This window comes from Carassius gibelio, chromosome A7 (assembly GCF_023724105.1).
Source record: "Carassius gibelio isolate Cgi1373 ecotype wild population from Czech Republic chromosome A7, carGib1.2-hapl.c, whole genome shotgun sequence".
Taxonomy (NCBI): domain Eukaryota; kingdom Metazoa; phylum Chordata; class Actinopteri; order Cypriniformes; family Cyprinidae; genus Carassius; species Carassius gibelio.
Window position 1 is genome coordinate 26,832,248 of NC_068377.1, and position 18,797 is coordinate 26,851,044.

The window sequence follows — 18,797 nt, forward strand, 5'->3', positions numbered from 1 at the left end:
TATTGTAATATATTATTACAATTTAAAATAACTGTTGTATCTATTATAATTTTAAATGTAATTTGTTGGTAAAGCTGATTTTTCAGCAGCCATTACTTTAGTCTTTAGTGTCACATGATCCATCAGAAATCATTCTAATATGCTGATTCGAGAGTAAAAAACTAAACAAAAAAACAGCATTTAATTTAATTGTTTTTGCAACATCTGACACTTTAGACTGATTTAATGCATCCTTTCTGTATAAATGTGTAAATAAATAAAAAAAGCATGACCCCAAACTTTATACTGGTAGTGTATATAGTCTTAGACTGTACTAACTTTTGCTTATATGATATGACACCAATGAAATCTTGATAAATTCAGAATTTGCCAGAACTCTGTTGAAAGCTGTTTAAACTCCTTAAGATAAAAAAAAGAAAAAAAAATCTCTAATCAATTGAATGCATCTCAATTTCAGCCACTGAAAATGTATTTAATTTTAACCATTTAAAAAAAATATTGGGGTGTATATGTAATGTAAAGTCACTTCATTTGACTGAAGATCCATTCAACATTATTAGAAATTTTACATTTTGGTCCAATGGGTCAAGAAGTTTTCTTTAAGACAAGGAATTTTCAACTTGCTTCATCTGTTGCAAGCTATGATTTTATTTTATTTTTTTCATGGCAAAATAGTAGCATTTGGTTCACACTCTCATTTTCAAGAGCCTTGTAAAATATGTGAATGTGTGTGTTTTTAGTGGACACAGAGTGTGAGGAGTTAGAGGGAGACCAACAGTTTCAAACTCCGGTCACCACCTCCCCTTCAGCCTCCAGCAGCACCTCCTTTATGAGCTCCTCCCTGGAGGACACCACCACAGCGACCACACCCGTTACCACAGCCACCACACCTGTCACAGATGCCGAGACGGCACCCGCTTCTGAATCACCTGGAGTAATGCCTCTCAGCCTGCTCAGGTACACACACACACTTTTTCTCTTTGAGAGTGTGTGAACAATTAAACTTTCAGTCTGTCATGATTGGTCTGCATGTGCATGTCTGAGCAGACAGATGTTCTCCAGCTACCCGACAACCACCCTTCTGCCAGCACGAAGAGCTCAGACCCCTCCCGTGTCATCACTCCCCACCTCGCCGTCAGACGAGCACGGCCGGAGACAGAGCCTCACCTCACCTGAGTCCCAGCCTGCCAGGACCACAAGCAGGACCGGTACAAATGCATAAAATGTTTGGTTCTTAATTAATAAAATGTGGTCCAAAAGTCTTATAACACATAAGAAATATTATAAAATGTATTATTTAAATGTTACACTATATATATATATATATATATATATATATATATATATGTGTGTGTGTGTGTGTGTGTGTGTGTGTGTGTGTGTGTGTGTGTGTGTGTGTGTGTGTGTGTGTGCGTGTGTGTGTCAGATTAATTGTGATTAAGTACAAATACGTATATTATGTAAACAAAAACTTTTATTTTGCATGCGATTAATCGTTTGACAGCACTAATATATACGTGTATACTTTTCGGGGATATATATATATTGGCAATATACATACAAGTGTGAAATATGTAAATACACCAGAAGTATCCTCTTTTTTTCATCATAACAAATAACAAGAACAGAAAAAAATTAAGAAAATAAATGAAAACACAATGAAAGTACCGTTGAACCTACCCCTAACTCTCCATTTGCATTGTACATTTGTCACATCTGTAAAAATTGTTAAATAAATGTAGAAGTACAGTAAACAATGATAATTAGTACAGGTAGATAATGAAGTAAAATGAAAAAAGTAAAATAATATCAAAAGATTGAACATTTCACTCAAATTAGGATAATGATAATTTGTAATGGAAAAAATGTATTTCATTAGAAAGGCTGTCTTTCAGATCTCTGTACATGATGCTATATCCATTTATACATAGTCCTGTATTAAACAACTGACTGCGTTTTGTTTATTTGCTCCAAGCATTATCAGACCCCAGCAGTCGTCTTTCCACATCTCCACCTCCTCCTGCAATCGCAGTTCCGCTGTTGGAAATGGGTTTCTCGCTCAGACAGATCATGAAAGCTTTGGAAGCAACAGGTAGACACACATTCACTCTCATAGATATGTTTTGTCCAAATTCAGAATTTCAGCTTTTATCCATGTTATCATTTCTGATATTCAGAGTATGTTCTGTGCTGGTCCGTAGGTGCACGTGGTGAGGCAGATGCTCAGAACATCACTGTGCTTGCGATGTGGATGATCGATCACCCAGGCACGGCAGACTCTGATGAAGCTTCAGACCCCTTCTCTGGTGCGGCAGGAGGGGGAAAGAGCACAGAGAGGAGCTATCTGCGCTCACCTGGTGACATCCCCAACGCTGATGCTGCAGAGATGGAGGAGGGATTCAGTGAGAGGTATACTACCTACAGAATGTATGGCATGACATACTTTTTGTTGCATGAGTGTAAGAAAACAGTGTGTAGCCTAATTTTTGTTGACCATTTATCATTCTGTTACTTCTCTCTCTCTCTCTCTAGTCCTGAAGGTCTTGATCAAGATTTGGGCTCTTCCTCTGCCGGCCCTACTCCCAGAGGACGCTCTGCAGCCAGCAGGAAGCACCGCTTTGACCTGGCCGCACGTACTTTACTAGCTCGTGCAGGTAAACTCTAGGAATCTCCAATGTTACCTTTTCTAAATCAATCAAGTCAGTGGCTTATCTGAACTAGTCAATAAATCGCTTTCAATGAAGTACTGTATAACTAGGTTTTTAGGTTCATATTACCCTGAGCAACATCTATTAATTGAATAATCAGTACGTGCAAAAATATTAAGGAGTGTGCTGTTTTAAATATGTGACACTGAAGACCGGAGTAAAGGCTGCTGAAAATTCAGCTTTGTCGTCAAAAGAAATTCATTTTGAAATATATTAAAACAGATATCAGTTATTTTAAATTTTAATAATGTTTCACTTTTATGCAGTCTTGGTGAGCATAAGAGACTTCAAGACCTTTAAAAAAATGATTACTGTCCCCAAACTTTTTAAGATCAAGGTTAGTCCGCTTCGGTTCTGGAGGGCCACTGTCCTGCAGAGTTTAGTTCCATCCCTAATAAACACACATTCTTGTACTTTTCAAGCAATGCTAAAGACACAGGTTAGTTTTTCATTTGTTTGATGGAGGTGAAGTCTGCAGGACAAGACTGGAGTTGCCTATCCCTGGTTTAGACAGAATTTATACATTTTGAATTTTATAATGAAGGAAAAAAGTGAAAAGTAGTTAAACTTGTCACCTACACTGACTTGTCAGTCAGCAAGTCGGCCATCACAACCTGTACACAGACAAACCAATTCAATTTAGAAGAATCATGACAAAAAAAAAAAAAAAAACGAATACAAACTCCACACTAACGTTGTGTTTTGTTGTGTAGCTGGATTGTACCGCTCAGTGCAGGCTCATCGAACCCAAGCCCGTCGAGAAGGTTCTGGACTGCAGCAGGAGCCTGGGCCTCTCGGGGCGCTGTACGACTTCAATTTGGATGAAGAGTTGGAGCTCGATTTGGATCAGGAAGCCATGGAGGCCATGTTCACCCAGGAGCTTGCATCCGATTCCGACATTCTGGGAATGTGGATCCCGGAGGTATTGGACTGGCCAACATGGGTGTGTGTGACAGCAGTCTGGGGCTGCCGCTGCTTTACTACTCACCTTTAACCCCTGCACGGCTGTCCACACAAACTCACACCTACACATTCGTTCAAGAACACAAATATTGTACTTGCATATTGTCTGCTCACTCGCATCCTCATATTGGACACAGACAAACATCTGCTAAAGCACAGCAGCTCTCTCACTAACACTGGTGCATGTTTTGCCAGCACAGTACAGAAGCTGCAAATGCATTCTGGGATGCTTGAGTCCTGATCCATGTTCCATTGACTTTCATTAATTTCAATTCTTCACATATACGCAACTTGCTCTCCCATCTGACCGCAGTTGTGTGGTTTTGTCGTGTTTGCTTTTGTGTTAGCATGTGTGTGAGTCAGAGGACCGTGATGAGGCGGTCGTGTGTGAGCTGTGCGGGGTCAGCGTGTCCAGTTTCAACCAACACATGAAGAAGAGTCATCCGGGATGCGGTCGCAGTGCCAATCGCCAGGGGTACCGCAGCAATGGCTCTTATGTTGACGGCTGGTTCGGAGGAGAGTGTGGAAGTGGAAATCCCTATTATCTGCTCTGTGGCAGCTGCAGAGAGAAATACCTTAACATGAAGAGCAAGATCAAAGGTCCACTGCCTGAGAGGTGAGAATAAGAGTCTGCATGCATGCGTTGACATTGTTGAATTCACATGAATCTGACTTTTTTTTTTTTTTTTACTAATCTCTGTTTTTCAGGTATAAAGGTCAAGCACCAGACCTTCTGGGAAAGCAAGACAGTGTGTATGAAGGTACTAAAAGTGTCCACATGCAAAATATACCTATAAAAATCTAAACCATAATGCAGCCAGTGTATTAAAAACACCGAAAATGCATGTAAAGTTTGTTAGAATTATTAGCAGCCACTACAAACTGTGTGTTTTGATCAGTGTGTCTAAATACAAATTTTTCCTGCAGAAGACTGGGACATGTTGGATGTAGACGATGCAGAGCGTCTGACGGGTGAGGAGGAGTTCGAGTTGCTCTCTGCTCCACTGGGTCTTAGTGAACGCAGGCCCGTCCCCGAGGCAGTCCATTTTCCAGACACTGACCCTCTCGGAGCGTCTGTTGCCATGGTCACTGCAACCAACAGCATGGAGGAGACTCTCTTGCAGATAGGTACAATAAAAACACCAACGTGATGGTGAGAATCTGCCACTGTAGGGGTTCAGAGTATGCATCGTGGTTTAAAATGCCTGTAATTTCACCAATACTGTCTAGGATTTGTATATGTGTGTGTATCTCTATGCATTTGTAATGAATGCTCCGTCTGTCTATAGGTTGCCAGAGCTCAGTGGATAAGAGCTCATCAGGTCGCTTGTCTTTGGGGGAGCAGGCGTCAGGTCTGCAGACGCCTGCTGATCGCCTGGTGGCTCTGAGAAGAGTCACTGCCGCTGCACAAGTCCTGTTAGCCAGAACAATGGTCATGAGGGCGCTGTCCCTGCTGTCAGTTAGGTTCGTGTGTCTACTGATGTGTCTGTTTATAAATTTGATTTAATTGCAATTTGCAATATTAAAGTGTTACATTTTTTTAAGCTTCAGGTTTGCTGTGCTCATTTTCTAGGGCTTCACAATTTAGCCAAATATTTTGATTAGCTATATGACTATTATAATATTATTGATATTACTGCTACTATTACTACTACTAATTATTATTAACAATAATAATATCATTATGATTATCATTACCAAATAGAAATATTAAAATAGTGTTAATTTCTCCGTAAAATAAACTAAAGTATTAAGAAAAGGTAATAAAATATGAATGATTTGTATTTTCCACTTTATAGTAATTTGATGTCTTAATTTCTTCATTTAAAATGTTAAATCATTGCACTTTTATTATAAAAAACAGGGAAACCTTAAAACCTCTCTTTTATTTACAATTTTATTTCATTTACTTTTATTTTCTCATTGCAAGAAGGTTCCCAAATTCACATTATAAGCGATCCAAACTCCGAGCAGATTCAGAGATGAGTTTATGTGGATCTGCTCACCTTTGAAATAACACAATGCCTCAGTGTTTTTATCAGGCTCCCATGCTTAGATTCAGTCATATCACTTTAATGGCAAGGAATAGGTCATTTTCTATGCTATTAAAGTGAGATAACTGAACATAAATACAGAGTCCTGATAAAAATGCTCATTCTAGACGAAAATATCACTTAGAAGCTTTTTCAACTGGACTCTTCATACATATATATGTATATATGTGTATGTGTGTGTGTGTGTGTGTGTGTGTGTGTGTGTGTGTGTGTGTGTTTGTTTGCTAACTCATATTTCTGCGCTCCAGTGGCTCTAGTTGCAGTCTAGCAGCAGGATTGGAGTCTCTGGGCTTGACGGACATTAGGACTCTGGTGCGTCTGATGTGTTTGGCTGCTGCAGGTAGAGCTGGACTTTCCACAGGCCTTACATTAGGCCCTGGATCCTCTGAGCGCCCACGAGGGGCTAGCAAGCCCACCAAACCCATCTCTTGTTTGGCGTACCTCAGTACTGCCGTTGGCTGTCTGGCATCGAACAGCCCCACCGCTGCCAAACTCCTGGTCCAGCTGTGCACTCAGGTAGACAGATGGTCTCATGAATGGCGAATAAACAGAGAGACAACAAAAAGCGTAAACAAAACTATTTACATATCTCTCCCTGCCTCATTTTCCTCTAGAATCTGATATCAGCTGCCACCGGGATGAATCTGACCACGGTAGATGATCCAATCCAGAGGAAGTTCTTGCCCAGTTTCCTGAGGGGAGTGGCAGAAGAAAACAAGCTGGTGACGTCGCCCAATTTTGTGGTGACTCAGGCGCTGGTAGCTCTGCTTGCCGATAAAGGTGCCAGGCTTCGACACGGCTACGACAAGGCTGAACTTGAAAAAAGAGGTTAGTTAACATCTAGCCAGCCGCTTGAGAATGCCGCACATTATTTACTTATTTGTGTTGTTGTTTTTTTGTGATTTATTTTGTTTTGTTCAGTTAAATCTCATAAATCTGATTTGATGTGTTTTATTTTGGCAGCAGATGCATTGTTAGATGAAGCTTTGTTGTGTTGCAACCTAAAAAACCACAATCTTCGCCACCAAAATCAGCCATTTTAATTTTTGTTTGTTTTTTTTCTCGTGTGTGTTTGTGTGTTTGTGTACCCATCTATGGGCACGTGTGTGTGTTTATCTCGCTGGCTTTGCTCTGCTCGGTCGTCACAGGGTTAATGTTGCCTCTCTATGCCCACCTCTTCTGTGCCCCCCTTGCTGTAGGCCCATTGGAGCTGGCAAATGCGCTGGCGGCGTGCTGCCTCTCGTCTCGGCTCTCGTCACAGCACCGCCAATGGGCCGCGCAGCAGCTGGTGCGCACACTGGCGGCTCACGACCGAGACAACCAGAGCCGCCCGCAGACTTTCACTGACGTTGCAGGAGACCTGCGGAAGTGGTCTACATTCAGACTCGAGGCCCACCAGAGCAGGGTATGATTCCCCCAGCGGCATGTGTGTGTTGTTTAAACAGCACTGGAATAGTTTCTGAGTCATTTTGTCTCTTGTAGGTGATCACATCTGGGTGGTGTAGTAAAAAAGGCCTTCTGGCAACTAGTGGGAATGATGGGACGGTCCGCATTTGGAATGTGACCAAAAACCTGTACACCCTGCAGCACACATGTGTCTTTAATAAAGGGTGAGTTCCTCTCTTTCTCTTAAATAGGCCTGTTTTTCACCAACTCAAATGTGATGTTTCTGATCTTTTGTCTGTCTTCAGAGATGACACTTCGGAGGAGTGTATGGGTAATCTGGGGTCTCCAGGCGATCCAAACTTGGCCTCAATGGCTTGGAGTGTCAGTGGGAAGTACCTGGCTGCAGCCATGGAAAAAATAGTGAACATTTGGCAAGTCAATGGTGAGTCGCTCACCATCACAATATATATTAATTTTCACAAGTTTGGCAGATGTTATTCTACATTACATTAGCCTTCAGTGTCACACGATGCTTCAGAAATAATTCTAATATGCTGAATTGGTACTCACGAAACAATTATTATTATGAATGTTTCAAGATTCTTTGATTAACGGAAAGTTTGAAAGAACAGCATTTATTTGACACTTATTATTCAGCAATATCATCGATGATGGCAATGACATTATCAAATGTGAATTAAATTTGAACTAAATTGAGCTGAGTAATGCCATAATTGTTTCTGCTTTAAAGCTCAAATGTTTTTTCAAAATTTATGAATTTTGCAACATCGACACTAATTGAACTGCGAAATAAATCAACACTGAACTGATGAATCAACATTACAGTTATTGAACTGGACTTACTGGAGCTTAATAATGACATTGTCTTGCTACAGCTGCTTTTTTATAGCAGAATTTGTCTCATTTTGCATCATTGATTCTTATACGTGTTTAATACTATGATACAGCTTTAAATAAATGTAGTTTTAAATTTAGCTTTAAAGAAATAAAATCAGTTTTTTTTCATAATGTACATTTTAATGTTGTAATGCCTAAATTCACTTGTAGTAGTTTAAACAACTGATAGTGATTCTCAGTATTTTTAAAATGTAATACTTTATATACATTTTAATATCATAATTTTTTTAGTTATAACATGCTTATTGGGTTATAAATAGCAGACAGAATATGAATATTGGCACATCCTCAATGTTGTGTTTTTTTACACACAAGGTGGGAAGGCCTTGTTGGACCTGCAGCCTCACTGGGTGTCATCGTTAGCTTGGCCAGAAGAGGAGGCAGGGTCTCTGTGGAGCGGGGAGCCTCGAGAGCTCCTGTTGGTGGGACGCATGGATGGGACACTGGGACTTCTCGAGGTTCTTGACGATTCTGATTTGCAGAGAACTGAACTCCAGCACTGCTACAGGAAAGATGGTACTTACAGTTTTTATGAAACTGTAAACTGTAAAGAATAGCTTCGGAAACATTTACGTGTGTATCATTGTTTGGTGCTCTTCTCTACAGTGGCTGTGATGCAGATTGCATGGTACAGTGAGGATCGTCCCTTTGCAGTTGGATACGCTGATGGAAGGCTTCTAATTGGCTCTAAGGAGCCTTCAGAGAATGGATCTGTGGTGGTTATTGATGCCCACAAGGTTAGTCGTCATGGTCATAAACTGACACACACATACATAAGCCTAAGCATAACATAGTTTCACACATTCTTGTCTGTAACGTGCCTTCATCGACAGTTAATTCTGTGTTCTCTCTTTGTGTGCTGTGACTGTAGGAAAGCATCAGTTCATTGCGCTGGGCTCCTGGTGGGCAAGTGCTACTAAGCTGTGCTAAAGAGGAGATTGTGCGTTTATGGACTGGGTCAGAGACAGGTTTGGGTCAAAGCTGGACATGTCTGCAAAGTATCACCCATCCTGCTGTTGTCAATGCTGTTGCCTGGTGCAGCCTGCCCGGTCAGGGACCTAAACCTCTCAACATGTTTGCCACGTACGTCCAGACACCGTGTACTCTCATACATGAGAGAACTACATCCAGTTTTGCTTTAACTAGGGAAATTGAAAGACTCAAGAAACTTTTCTTACAATCGGTGTTGCTTTTTAATATTTTTGTGGAAACCATGCTACCCGTTTAATGATTATTTGATAAATGAGGTCAAAAGAACAGCATTTATTTTAAATATAAATGTTTTGTAACAATGTAAACGTCTTTCATTTTATTCCATCTTTGCTGAATATAAGTATTTATTTCTTGATTTCTAAATCCTACTGACCCCCAACATTTTAACTAGTTCAAAAACTGTTAATAAATGTATGGTTTTCTTTTAAAATGATGCAAAATGTTACGGCCTGGTGTACAAGTGTTTTTTTTTTCAGTTTAACAGCAAATAATCATTCTTTAAATTTTAATGATTAATGTTACTGTTTTTGATTTCTTTTTGGTGAATTTGTTTCATTGCAAAGCACATGATTTTCCCATTCCATAAATCAAAATTCAGTTTGTTAGACCTTTTTATAAGTCAACAAGGGTGTAACTTTATATTTATTTTCACCTTTTATTTAATAAGTGTGCATTGTCAAATATGTCCATAACCTAAATTAAGAATATGATTATAAAAAACATTGAGGGACTAAAAAATCTTTGTCACAGATGCTGTCAGAATGGTCTTGTAACTGTATGGACGGTACCACAGGACCCTTCGTCATACTCACAGTCCAGCACTGCCTGCCCTGATGCCTTGTGGGAATCAGAATTCAAATCCAAACTGATGGTAACGTGTCCATACACATGAGCAAAAAATTACCTTTGAATGCTTTGCTGTTTGTGCTTCCTTATCAGTTAGTATTTGTTTATGTGTGACTTCCCTGGTCTCTGTCCAGCTGGACCCCCAGCGGTGTGAAGGAGCAGTGTGTGTGTTCCAGCTGCAGGGTCACATGACTCCTGTGCGGACAGTAGCGTTCAGTCCAGATGGGCTTGCTCTTGTGTCTGGAGGAGTTGGCGGACTTTTGAACATCTGGTCTTTGCGGGTCAGTGTCTACCATAGACACACACTTCACAAATGCACACAGGCTAACTTACAGTCCTAACAATCAAACTTCAAAGGATTCACTATAGTGTGTTCATGACGTTTGTGTGTGTGTGTTTATATGTGAAGGATGGATCAGTGCTGCAGACGGTAGTTGCTGGATCAGGAGCAATTCACAGCACAGTTTGGATCCCTGATGTGGGGGTAGCCGTTTGCTCCAATCGCTCAAAGGTAAAAGAATCCCAAATGTTTCATTTCTAGATGAGTTTCATTTGTTTTGATTAGTTTTTCTGCTAAAAAAAATCTAAAATCTTTTTTTATGTATAAAGCAGTTATGGTTACATAACACTTATATCATAATCAAATCTAAATAAAATGGGTAAGTAAAATGTATTTAAAAAAAACTACTGTTCCTAACATTGGCATCTGATTCAATCATTAAAGGAAAACAGTAGGGGGGGTTAAGGGGCAGTTACTCTGTATTCAGTTTTTTACATACATTTAAGTTATTTTCTTAAATGTTTCGACTGGTGCCCATTTCTGTTGAAAATATTCAGAAAAGATGTTACATCTTAATAAGAAATGTATTTGTTCTGCAGGATGTGCTGGTCGTTAGTAGCTCATCAGAGTCCATGTCAACCAATCACGTGTTAGCAACTTGCCGCATGGCACTGAAAAAGCAGGGTGTTGTGGGACTGAGCATGGCTCCGTGCATGAGAGCCTTCCTGGAGAGACTTCCCATAATGCTTCAGGAGCAATATGCATATGAGAAGGTACACACAACTACTAATTTTTTTTTTTTTTAAATACTGTTCATGTAAAAATGCAAAACATAGGGACCACTGATCTATATTATAGATCAGTGATAGGGACATTGTTGAGTAGATTTCCTGTTGCTAATACCTGGTTTATTTGTGTGTTTCAGCCTCATGTGGTGTGCGGAGAGCAGCTCGTCCACAGTTCTTACATGCAGTGTCTGTCGTCTCTAGCTGTGGGTCTGCAGCTGGACGCTCTGCTGTGTCACCCTCCTGTCCCACCTCACCTGGCCCACTGCCCACCTGAAACTGGCTCCTCCTCCACCTCCACCCCCGTCTCCTGGGCCAACAGTGAGTGGGCGTGGCTTCACTGCTTCTCCACCACTGTCAAAACAGCCGAAGCCCTCGCACGTGGACACACCTTTCCAGAGTCTTTCATCGTCCCAGACCTGGAGCCTGTGGCCAAAGACAAACTGGCACTGCTTATGGTGAGAGAAAGAACACACAAATGTCCTGCAGATTAATCTGACATGCTAAATGATTTAATTGTGGAAAACTGCTGTTCATGATGATCACAGCGTTTTTCATAATTGCGCACAGGACAACAGCAAGTGGGTGTCTGGGCTGGATGAGCAGATCATGTCATGGGCCACTTCCAGACCAGAGGTAAAACATTCACAAATGTATTATTATATAGTAAGATATTATATTTTATCTAAATAATAAATATTATATAACAAGAGATTTTTAAAGGTTTTGAACTTTTTTATGTTTTTTAAGGACTGGCATCTTGGAGGGAAGTGTGATGTGTTTTTATGGGGTGCTGGCAGGCATGGGCAGCTCGCCGAAGCTGGGCGAAACATTCTGGTTCCAGCACTGGCTCCCTCTTTTTCTCAGGCCCAACAGGTATGAGTGTATATAATCACTTTTTTTTTTTTTTTTTTTTTTTTTTACAAATTAATTTTATTTATTCATTTTTTTCGTCAGGTTGTTTGTGGGCAGAACTGCACATTTGTGATCCAGGCTAACGGGACAGTGTCTGCATGTGGCGAGGGCAGTTACGGCCGCCTCGGACAAGGAAATTCAGACGATCTGCACGTCCTCACTGTCGTATCGGCTCTGCAAGGCATGCTGCAATCACACACAAACTTTCTTTATATACATTACAATACCCTGAAAACAGCAAGTGTGATGTGTGTTTGGGCAGGCTTTGTGGTGACCCAGCTAGTAACGTCCTGTGGGTCTGATGGCCATTCCATGGCTCTAACTGAGAGCGGCGAGGTGTTCAGTTGGGGAGATGGAGATTACGGAAAACTGGGACACGGTAACAGTGACAGACAGCGCAGGCCGCGGCAGATAGAGGCGCTGCAGGGAGAAGAGGTGGTCCAGGTCAGAAAAAGTCACATTCACCTCACTCCTAAACGCACCCAGATGCCTCTCCAGTTCTTTCTGTGAGGAGTATATGATGAAGTTTGTGTAAGTTCATCCGATGATGTGTTCAGATGTCGTGTGGATTTAAACACTCGGCGGTGGTGACTGCAGATGGAAAGCTCTTCTCCTTTGGTAATGGAGATTATGGCAGACTGGGACTTGGAAACACCTCTAACAAAAAGTTACCAGAGAGAGTCAGTGCACTGGAGGGACACCAGGTTGGACAGGTAAGAAATTCTTCACACAGTGCCTTTCAAAAAAAAATGTTTTATTATTTGTATTATTATATATAAAATTGTATATAGTTAATATATATTTAATATATTAAGAATAAATCAACGAAGGCATTTAATTATCCTCTTTTTCTTATATAAATAACTGTTGTATATTTCCAAGTTTAAATTAGTATTAGATATTGAATCCCAGATTTTCATTGTGGACTCTTGAACAGCCTCTGCACACTATTTTCTCTGATGTTTATGGTTGTGTGAAGGTTGCATGTGGGCTGAATCACACTTTGGCAGTATCGGCTGATGGAATGACCGTCTGGGCGTTTGGAGATGGAGACTATGGTAAACTGGGACTGGGAAACTCTACAGCCAAATCCTCCCCACAGGTACAACTACTGACACGTTAATGGGACGACACCATCACAAGCATATACAATTAAACATCACATGTCATAAACCAAACTCTTGGTCTTCGCTAAATTGAGTCTGTGGGTTTATTTTATAGAAAGTGGATGTTTTGTGTGGAATTGGAATAAAGAAGGTGGCGTGTGGCACACAGTTCTCTATTGCTCTAACCAAAGATGGAAACGTGTACACGTTTGGGCAGGGTAAGCCATCCGCAGACATGCGTGTCTCAGGGAGAAGCTTCACACTAATATAAACTGTTTGCTGAATGTTAAAGCAAGTCTAGTGTTTTTATTTAATTGTTTTTGCTATAATGCGACAGATCGCTTGATTGGTCTACCAGAGGGTCGAGCACGAAATCATAACCGGCCTCAGCAGGTCCCTGCTTTAATGGCCATGTTCATAGAGGATGTGGCTGTTGGAGCCGAACACACGCTTGCTCTCTCATCAACTGGAGATGTTTATGCCTGGGGGAGTAACTCAGAGGGACAGGTGTGTGATTACTGGGAGGAGGGCGTTAACAAACTAATTATGTTTCTCATTTTCCATTGCTTTTATGTAACATCTGGACAATAGCATGAAAATGTATCAGTTTGTGTTTTTGTCAATTTTTTTTATTAGCTGGGCTTGGGCCACACCAACCATGTCAGAGAGCCGACCCTCATCAGTGCTTTACAAGGCAAAAACATCCAGCAGATATCTGCAGGCCGCTGCCACAGTGCAGCATGGACTGTACCTCCTGTACCGCCACGTGCTCCAGGTACACATTTATTATTATTATTATTATTATTGTTATTAGAATATGATTATTATTCAGTATTATTGTATATTCGATATAGAGATATATTTTTTTTATTGTTTTCAAGTTGGCAGTGGAATGAGGACATCAAAAAAAAAAAATTTGTGTGTGTGTGTGTGTGTGTGTGTGTGTGTGTGTTTTTTGATGTCCTCATCCCACTGCCAATTTGAAACTCATAAGTCACCCTCTCCTTGGAATACCTGTCATACCCATGTCATTATACAAAGTTGTGTACTGATATGTCACAAAAACATGCGCGCACACACACACACACACATGTGTATATTCTATTTCTGTAATTATTAATATTTTGTAAGCCCGTAAGCCTTTATTTTCAGGCTTTAGTTGTATTACACTTAAGGTCATAAAAAGTCTTAAATGGTTCAAGAATGTCTTTATCATTTCAAGAAATCTTAAATTTGTGGACGGGAAGACAAGAATTGCAGTGTGTCTTAATGTGCCGATTAAACTTTTAAAATGCTTTGATTTCATTAAATATGAGCGTTGCACATTTCAAAGTAGCAAGCTGTTGTATACTGTGGTTAACGGAAAACCCTATATTTCTGCCATTTCGAAAGCGCCTCCTGTTGGCAGATAATAAATGTGCATTTTCAATCAGCCCATCTGCAGTTATTTTCCAGACCTATGGGAAAATCTACCATTAATTTTATGCAGCAAACACGCAGTTGTAAATGTCAGTTGGTGGATTGACAAGAAGCTAATGCATTATACAAATCTAAGCAATTAAGACCCTAAGACATATAATATGTGATTTTGACTTTTGAATCACTTTTCTTATAAATGATTTAGAGGCTCAAATGTGAAGTTTATCATTGAATAAAAATGTTGCTTTTGTGGAAACCTGTATCTGAACTGTAAATCATGCTTTTACAGTCATTTTACGGTTTAACATGTTAACATACAGACATTTCCCTATCCCGCTCATATGGTATTCATTTAATTTGTGTAGGTCTTAAAAAAGGTCTTAAAAAGTCTTCAGTTTGATTTACAAAAAAAAAAAATACAGCAGATTTTGCATAAATAAAAATCTTCACATTTGTATATTAACTTAAAAATCCCTAAATGGAGGGCAAAATAAAATGCACAGTAATCACAGTTATTTCTGAAAATCATAATTAAACTCAATGACTATATAAAATCGCATGTAGCTGTGATGATCAGTTGTTGAGATGGAGTGTTTGTGTGTTCAGGTTCGTCAGTGCCTCTGCAGCTGGGCTTGCCCCTGTGTGTGCCTCCTCAGTACAGTGCCCTGAGAGAGGTCAGTATGGAGGCTCTGAGAGCCCGACTGCGCCTGCTCTACCACTTCTCTGACCTCATGTACTCCTCATGGAGACTGCTGAACCTCAGTCCCAACAACCAGGTATACACCCACTTAAACCCAATCATATTGTCTCTTTAGGCTGAAGCTGTTAGGGAAAAAAAATCATGAATTATTTGTGTTTCAGAGCTGCACGTCCCGCTATAATGCAGGTACGTGGGGTATAGTCCAGGGTCAGCTGAGGCCCCTGCTGGCCCCTAGGGTTTACACACTGCCCATGGTGCGCTCTATCGGGAAGACCATGGTGCAGGGGAAGAACTATGGCCCACAGATCACAGTCAAAAGAATCTCTACACGGTCAGTCAGGCTCAGAGTTGCAGCCAGAAAACCGGAGACATTCTCTGCCTCATTTGCATTCGAGATAGAACATAAGAACTTCTTAAATGTTTCTATTTTTGTCCTGTTTTCTCAGAGGCAGGAAGTGTAAGCCCATACTTGTGCAGATCGCCAGGCAGGTTGTGAAACTAAACGCATCTGATCTGAGGCTGCCGTCACGAGCTTGGAAAGTCAAGCTTGTGGGAGAGGGGGCAGATGATGCCGGAGGGGTGTTTGACGACACAATCACGGAGATGTGCCAGGTAGGGCGATACTGAGGGAAAAGTGTATATGATCTCAGTATGGCGCAGCCTTATGAAAAATGACAAGAGCGTTATAGTGGTGCATGTCGCTCTGTTGTAGGAGCTGGAGACAGGAGTGGTGGATCTTCTCATCCCTTCTCCCAACGCCGCAGCAGAGGTGGGCTACAACCGAGACAGGTGAGGACCGACAGTCAGTTGTCTGAATATGGTTTTCCACCAAACTTATAAACTGATCAGGTTTTCTTGATCTTTGTGTGTCTTCAGGTTCTTGCTGAACCCCTCAGCCTGTCTGGAAGAGCACCTGCTCCAGTTCAAGTTCTTGGGTATTCTGATGGGAGTGGCCATCCGCACGAAGAAGCCTCTAGATCTGCATCTCGCTCCAATGGTGTGGAAGCAGCTGTGCTGTATTCCTCTCACCCTTGAAGATCTGGAGGAGGTGGACCTGCTGTATGTACAGACCCTCAGCAGCATCTTACACCTGGAGGACAGCGGCATCACAGAGCAGAACTTCCATGAGGTGCTGTGGACTCCCATAAAATACTTGTTTTTACTTTACGTTTCTCTTAGAGGATAGTATAAGGAATTATTTACTCGGTCTAGCTCAGTGGATCTTAAGCAGGGGGCTTCAACATAGTTCCAAGGGGCCCCAATGTGGTTTTGAATGACTCAAAATAAAACTAAATATGCTTTTAAAATAAGTTTAAAAAAAATCTGATTTAAGCTGAACTCGTATGTCTTATTTGAATCTGTTCCCTCAACAACTTTTAATTTTAAGAACCAGAATTCCCACAGCCTTGGAAAACCTGGATCAAATGGGATCTTTAGACTTGGAAAAGTCATGGATATTAATAAATCCTAAAAAGTAATGAAACGATTGTTAATTTTTGTTAAAAGAAAAATCTAGTTATGTCAAGCTGACAATATGTCAAAAGACATTTAAAAATCTTTTAATCCATAAGTGGCTAGGAAAGTCATAAATGATTTGGTTATAAATAGTGTAAAGAACATTTGTTATTTAAACTTTTAGAATAACCGACTTGAATTATTGTTATTATTTAAATAATATGTATAATAATAGTAGTAGTAATAATAATATTTATATAAATATTTAAGTATTAAATCAATTTAGCGTTTATTTATTTCCTCCATTCTGTAAATAAAAAAAGGTTGAAAATGAGTAGCATTGTCATTTCACCAGAAGTAACTTGGGGGCTTTCAAATGTTATAATGTCTACTCATGGGAAAATATTCCTTAACTGGTTTAATTTCTTTAACTTTATTATTTTAATATATATATATCATTTTATTTTATTTTTTCATTTTTTTTATTTTTAATATATAGATGATTCCACTGGACTCATTTGTTGGCCAAAGTGCAGATGGGAAAATGGTTCCCATCATCCCCGGAGGAAACAGCATACCGCTGACCTTTTCCAATAGGAAGGAGTATGTAGAGCGTGCCATTGAGTATCGCCTGCATGAAATGGAACGCCAGGTGTGTTCACCTCGACTCTCAATTCTGTCTCTTCAATATTTTGGGAGTGTATCCACACCTAGATAATGGCTTGTCATCTGATCCTGTTATTCATCTCTTCTTTTGCGTTCACCTCTGAATGGTGTTAGGTGGCAGCGGTGCGCGAGGGCATGTCCTGGATCGTGCCTGTTCCCTTGTTGTCCTTACTGACAGCGCGGCAGCTGGAGCAGATGGTCTGCGGCCTGCCGGAGATCAGCGTGGAGGTTCTGAAGAAGGTGGTCCGCTACAGGGAGGTGGACGAGCAGCAACAGCTGGTGCAGTGGTTCTGGCAGACGCTGGAGGAGTTCTCCAATGAGGAGAGAGTCCTCTTCATGCGCTTCGTCTCGGGACGCTCCCGCTTGCCAGCTAACACTGCTGATATATCCCAAAGGTTCCAGATCATGAAGGTGGACCGGGTAAGAATGTGTGTTTTTATGCATGGATATACATTTATAGCCAGTGGAATAGAAGCTAATGTGTATTTCTGCTCTGTTTTTCAGCCGTACGACAGTCTTCCCACCTCTCAGACGTGCTTCTTCCAGCTCCGCCTCCCACCTTACTCTAGCCAACCAGTCATGGCGGAGCGGCTGCGTTATGCTATTAATAACTGCCGTTCTATCGACATGGACAACTACATGCTCTCCCGCAATGTGGACAACGCAGATGGGTCAGACACAGATTACTGACCCCCTACATGCACATGTAAACACAGTGTATGCTGTGTAGGACTCGGTTTAGTATTCGGTGCAGGCTTTTATGATTTTTTTTTTATGATTACAGATGGTTTCACATACACATCTTAAACACATAATCAAGTGTTTTTATTTCACCTTTTCGTTTCTTAGCCTTTATGATGAACTTGGGTGGGCCGCACAATCTGTTTACACACATGTACACACTCGGCTTCTCTTTGCTTTGAAGCGCAGTCGTTCTCTACTATTCATTCTTCTTTTGGCTCTGCCTTTTTTTCAGGATATTCAGCATGAAAGTGTTTTATTTTTAAAAAAAATGTATAGAATGAAAAATAAGAAAACCTTGTACATTGTGGATAATGCTTCATTAGGAAATTGTTTTGAGCATCTGTATTTATTTGATTTTTTTGAACCGCCTACACCAGTTTTCTTATGTCAGATGCAATAAATGTTTGAATCTGAAACAGCATTGTTGATGCATTATTGGTTATTCAAAAGTCCAAAATGATATAAGGACACTTTGAATTGAATGTGACAGTAGAGATATTATAAAGACATGAGAAATATTTGCTTGAGCAGCAAATCATATTTCAGAATCATGACTGAAGGCTCATGCTACACTGAAGACTGAAGTAATGACCGTGGGGTGTCGCGATATACCGGTATTGGTGATAATCGTGATATTCAAAACACCAATTGTCGATATGTGATAATTTACTGTGTGACGATATACCCGTATTAGCGATAACCGCGATATTTAAAATGAACTCTTATGATAACGCCACATGTAAAAACTCCAGGGCTATGGAGCCAAAAGAGTCTCAATAAAGATAAATGCACACACTACATTCACATATCCACACACAGGATTCATACATGCACACACATGATTCATAAATACACACAC

At 40.5% G+C, this 18,797-nt stretch overlaps 1 protein-coding gene across 6 annotated transcripts in view; it reads left to right on the forward strand.

Annotated features, from left to right (window-relative positions):
• Positions 1–18,354, forward strand: part of LOC128016998 (probable E3 ubiquitin-protein ligase HERC1) — a 43,840-nt gene extending 25,486 nt beyond the window's left edge. For 3 of the 6 annotated variants that reach the window (XM_052602035.1, XM_052602037.1, XM_052602038.1), the window contains exons 39-78: positions 741–957; positions 1,048–1,208; positions 1,976–2,092; positions 2,202–2,409; positions 2,533–2,654; positions 3,422–3,651; positions 4,019–4,287; positions 4,380–4,432; positions 4,599–4,799; positions 4,961–5,135; positions 5,974–6,241; positions 6,340–6,553; positions 6,874–7,130; positions 7,208–7,335; positions 7,417–7,553; positions 8,345–8,545; positions 8,636–8,766; positions 8,901–9,112; positions 9,773–9,893; positions 10,003–10,149; positions 10,278–10,379; positions 10,748–10,921; positions 11,074–11,391; positions 11,504–11,569; positions 11,684–11,809; positions 11,891–12,029; positions 12,111–12,292; positions 12,406–12,561; positions 12,828–12,950; positions 13,070–13,172; positions 13,292–13,461; positions 13,591–13,729; positions 14,980–15,149; positions 15,235–15,404; positions 15,520–15,685; positions 15,786–15,862; positions 15,950–16,202; positions 17,028–17,180; positions 17,309–17,614; positions 17,699–18,354. In XM_052602035.1, coding sequence (XP_052457995.1) covers positions 741–957; positions 1,048–1,208; positions 1,976–2,092; positions 2,202–2,409; positions 2,533–2,654; positions 3,422–3,651; positions 4,019–4,287; positions 4,380–4,432; positions 4,599–4,799; positions 4,961–5,135; positions 5,974–6,241; positions 6,340–6,553; positions 6,874–7,130; positions 7,208–7,335; positions 7,417–7,553; positions 8,345–8,545; positions 8,636–8,766; positions 8,901–9,112; positions 9,773–9,893; positions 10,003–10,149; positions 10,278–10,379; positions 10,748–10,921; positions 11,074–11,391; positions 11,504–11,569; positions 11,684–11,809; positions 11,891–12,029; positions 12,111–12,292; positions 12,406–12,561; positions 12,828–12,950; positions 13,070–13,172; positions 13,292–13,461; positions 13,591–13,729; positions 14,980–15,149; positions 15,235–15,404; positions 15,520–15,685; positions 15,786–15,862; positions 15,950–16,202; positions 17,028–17,180; positions 17,309–17,614; positions 17,699–17,884 — 6,848 coding nt within the window. In that variant the 3' untranslated portion in view covers positions 17,885–18,354. The remainder of the gene's footprint in view (positions 1–740; positions 958–1,047; positions 1,209–1,975; positions 2,093–2,201; positions 2,410–2,532; positions 2,655–3,421; positions 3,652–4,018; positions 4,288–4,379; positions 4,433–4,598; positions 4,800–4,960; positions 5,136–5,973; positions 6,242–6,339; positions 6,554–6,873; positions 7,131–7,207; positions 7,336–7,416; positions 7,554–8,344; positions 8,546–8,635; positions 8,767–8,900; positions 9,113–9,772; positions 9,894–10,002; positions 10,150–10,277; positions 10,380–10,747; positions 10,922–11,073; positions 11,392–11,503; positions 11,570–11,683; positions 11,810–11,890; positions 12,030–12,110; positions 12,293–12,405; positions 12,562–12,827; positions 12,951–13,069; positions 13,173–13,291; positions 13,462–13,590; positions 13,730–14,979; positions 15,150–15,234; positions 15,405–15,519; positions 15,686–15,785; positions 15,863–15,949; positions 16,203–17,027; positions 17,181–17,308; positions 17,615–17,698) is intronic. The other 3 variants (XM_052602036.1, XM_052602039.1, XM_052602040.1) reach the window with 3 other exon arrangements.
• Positions 18,355–18,797: the final 443 nt, after the last annotated feature.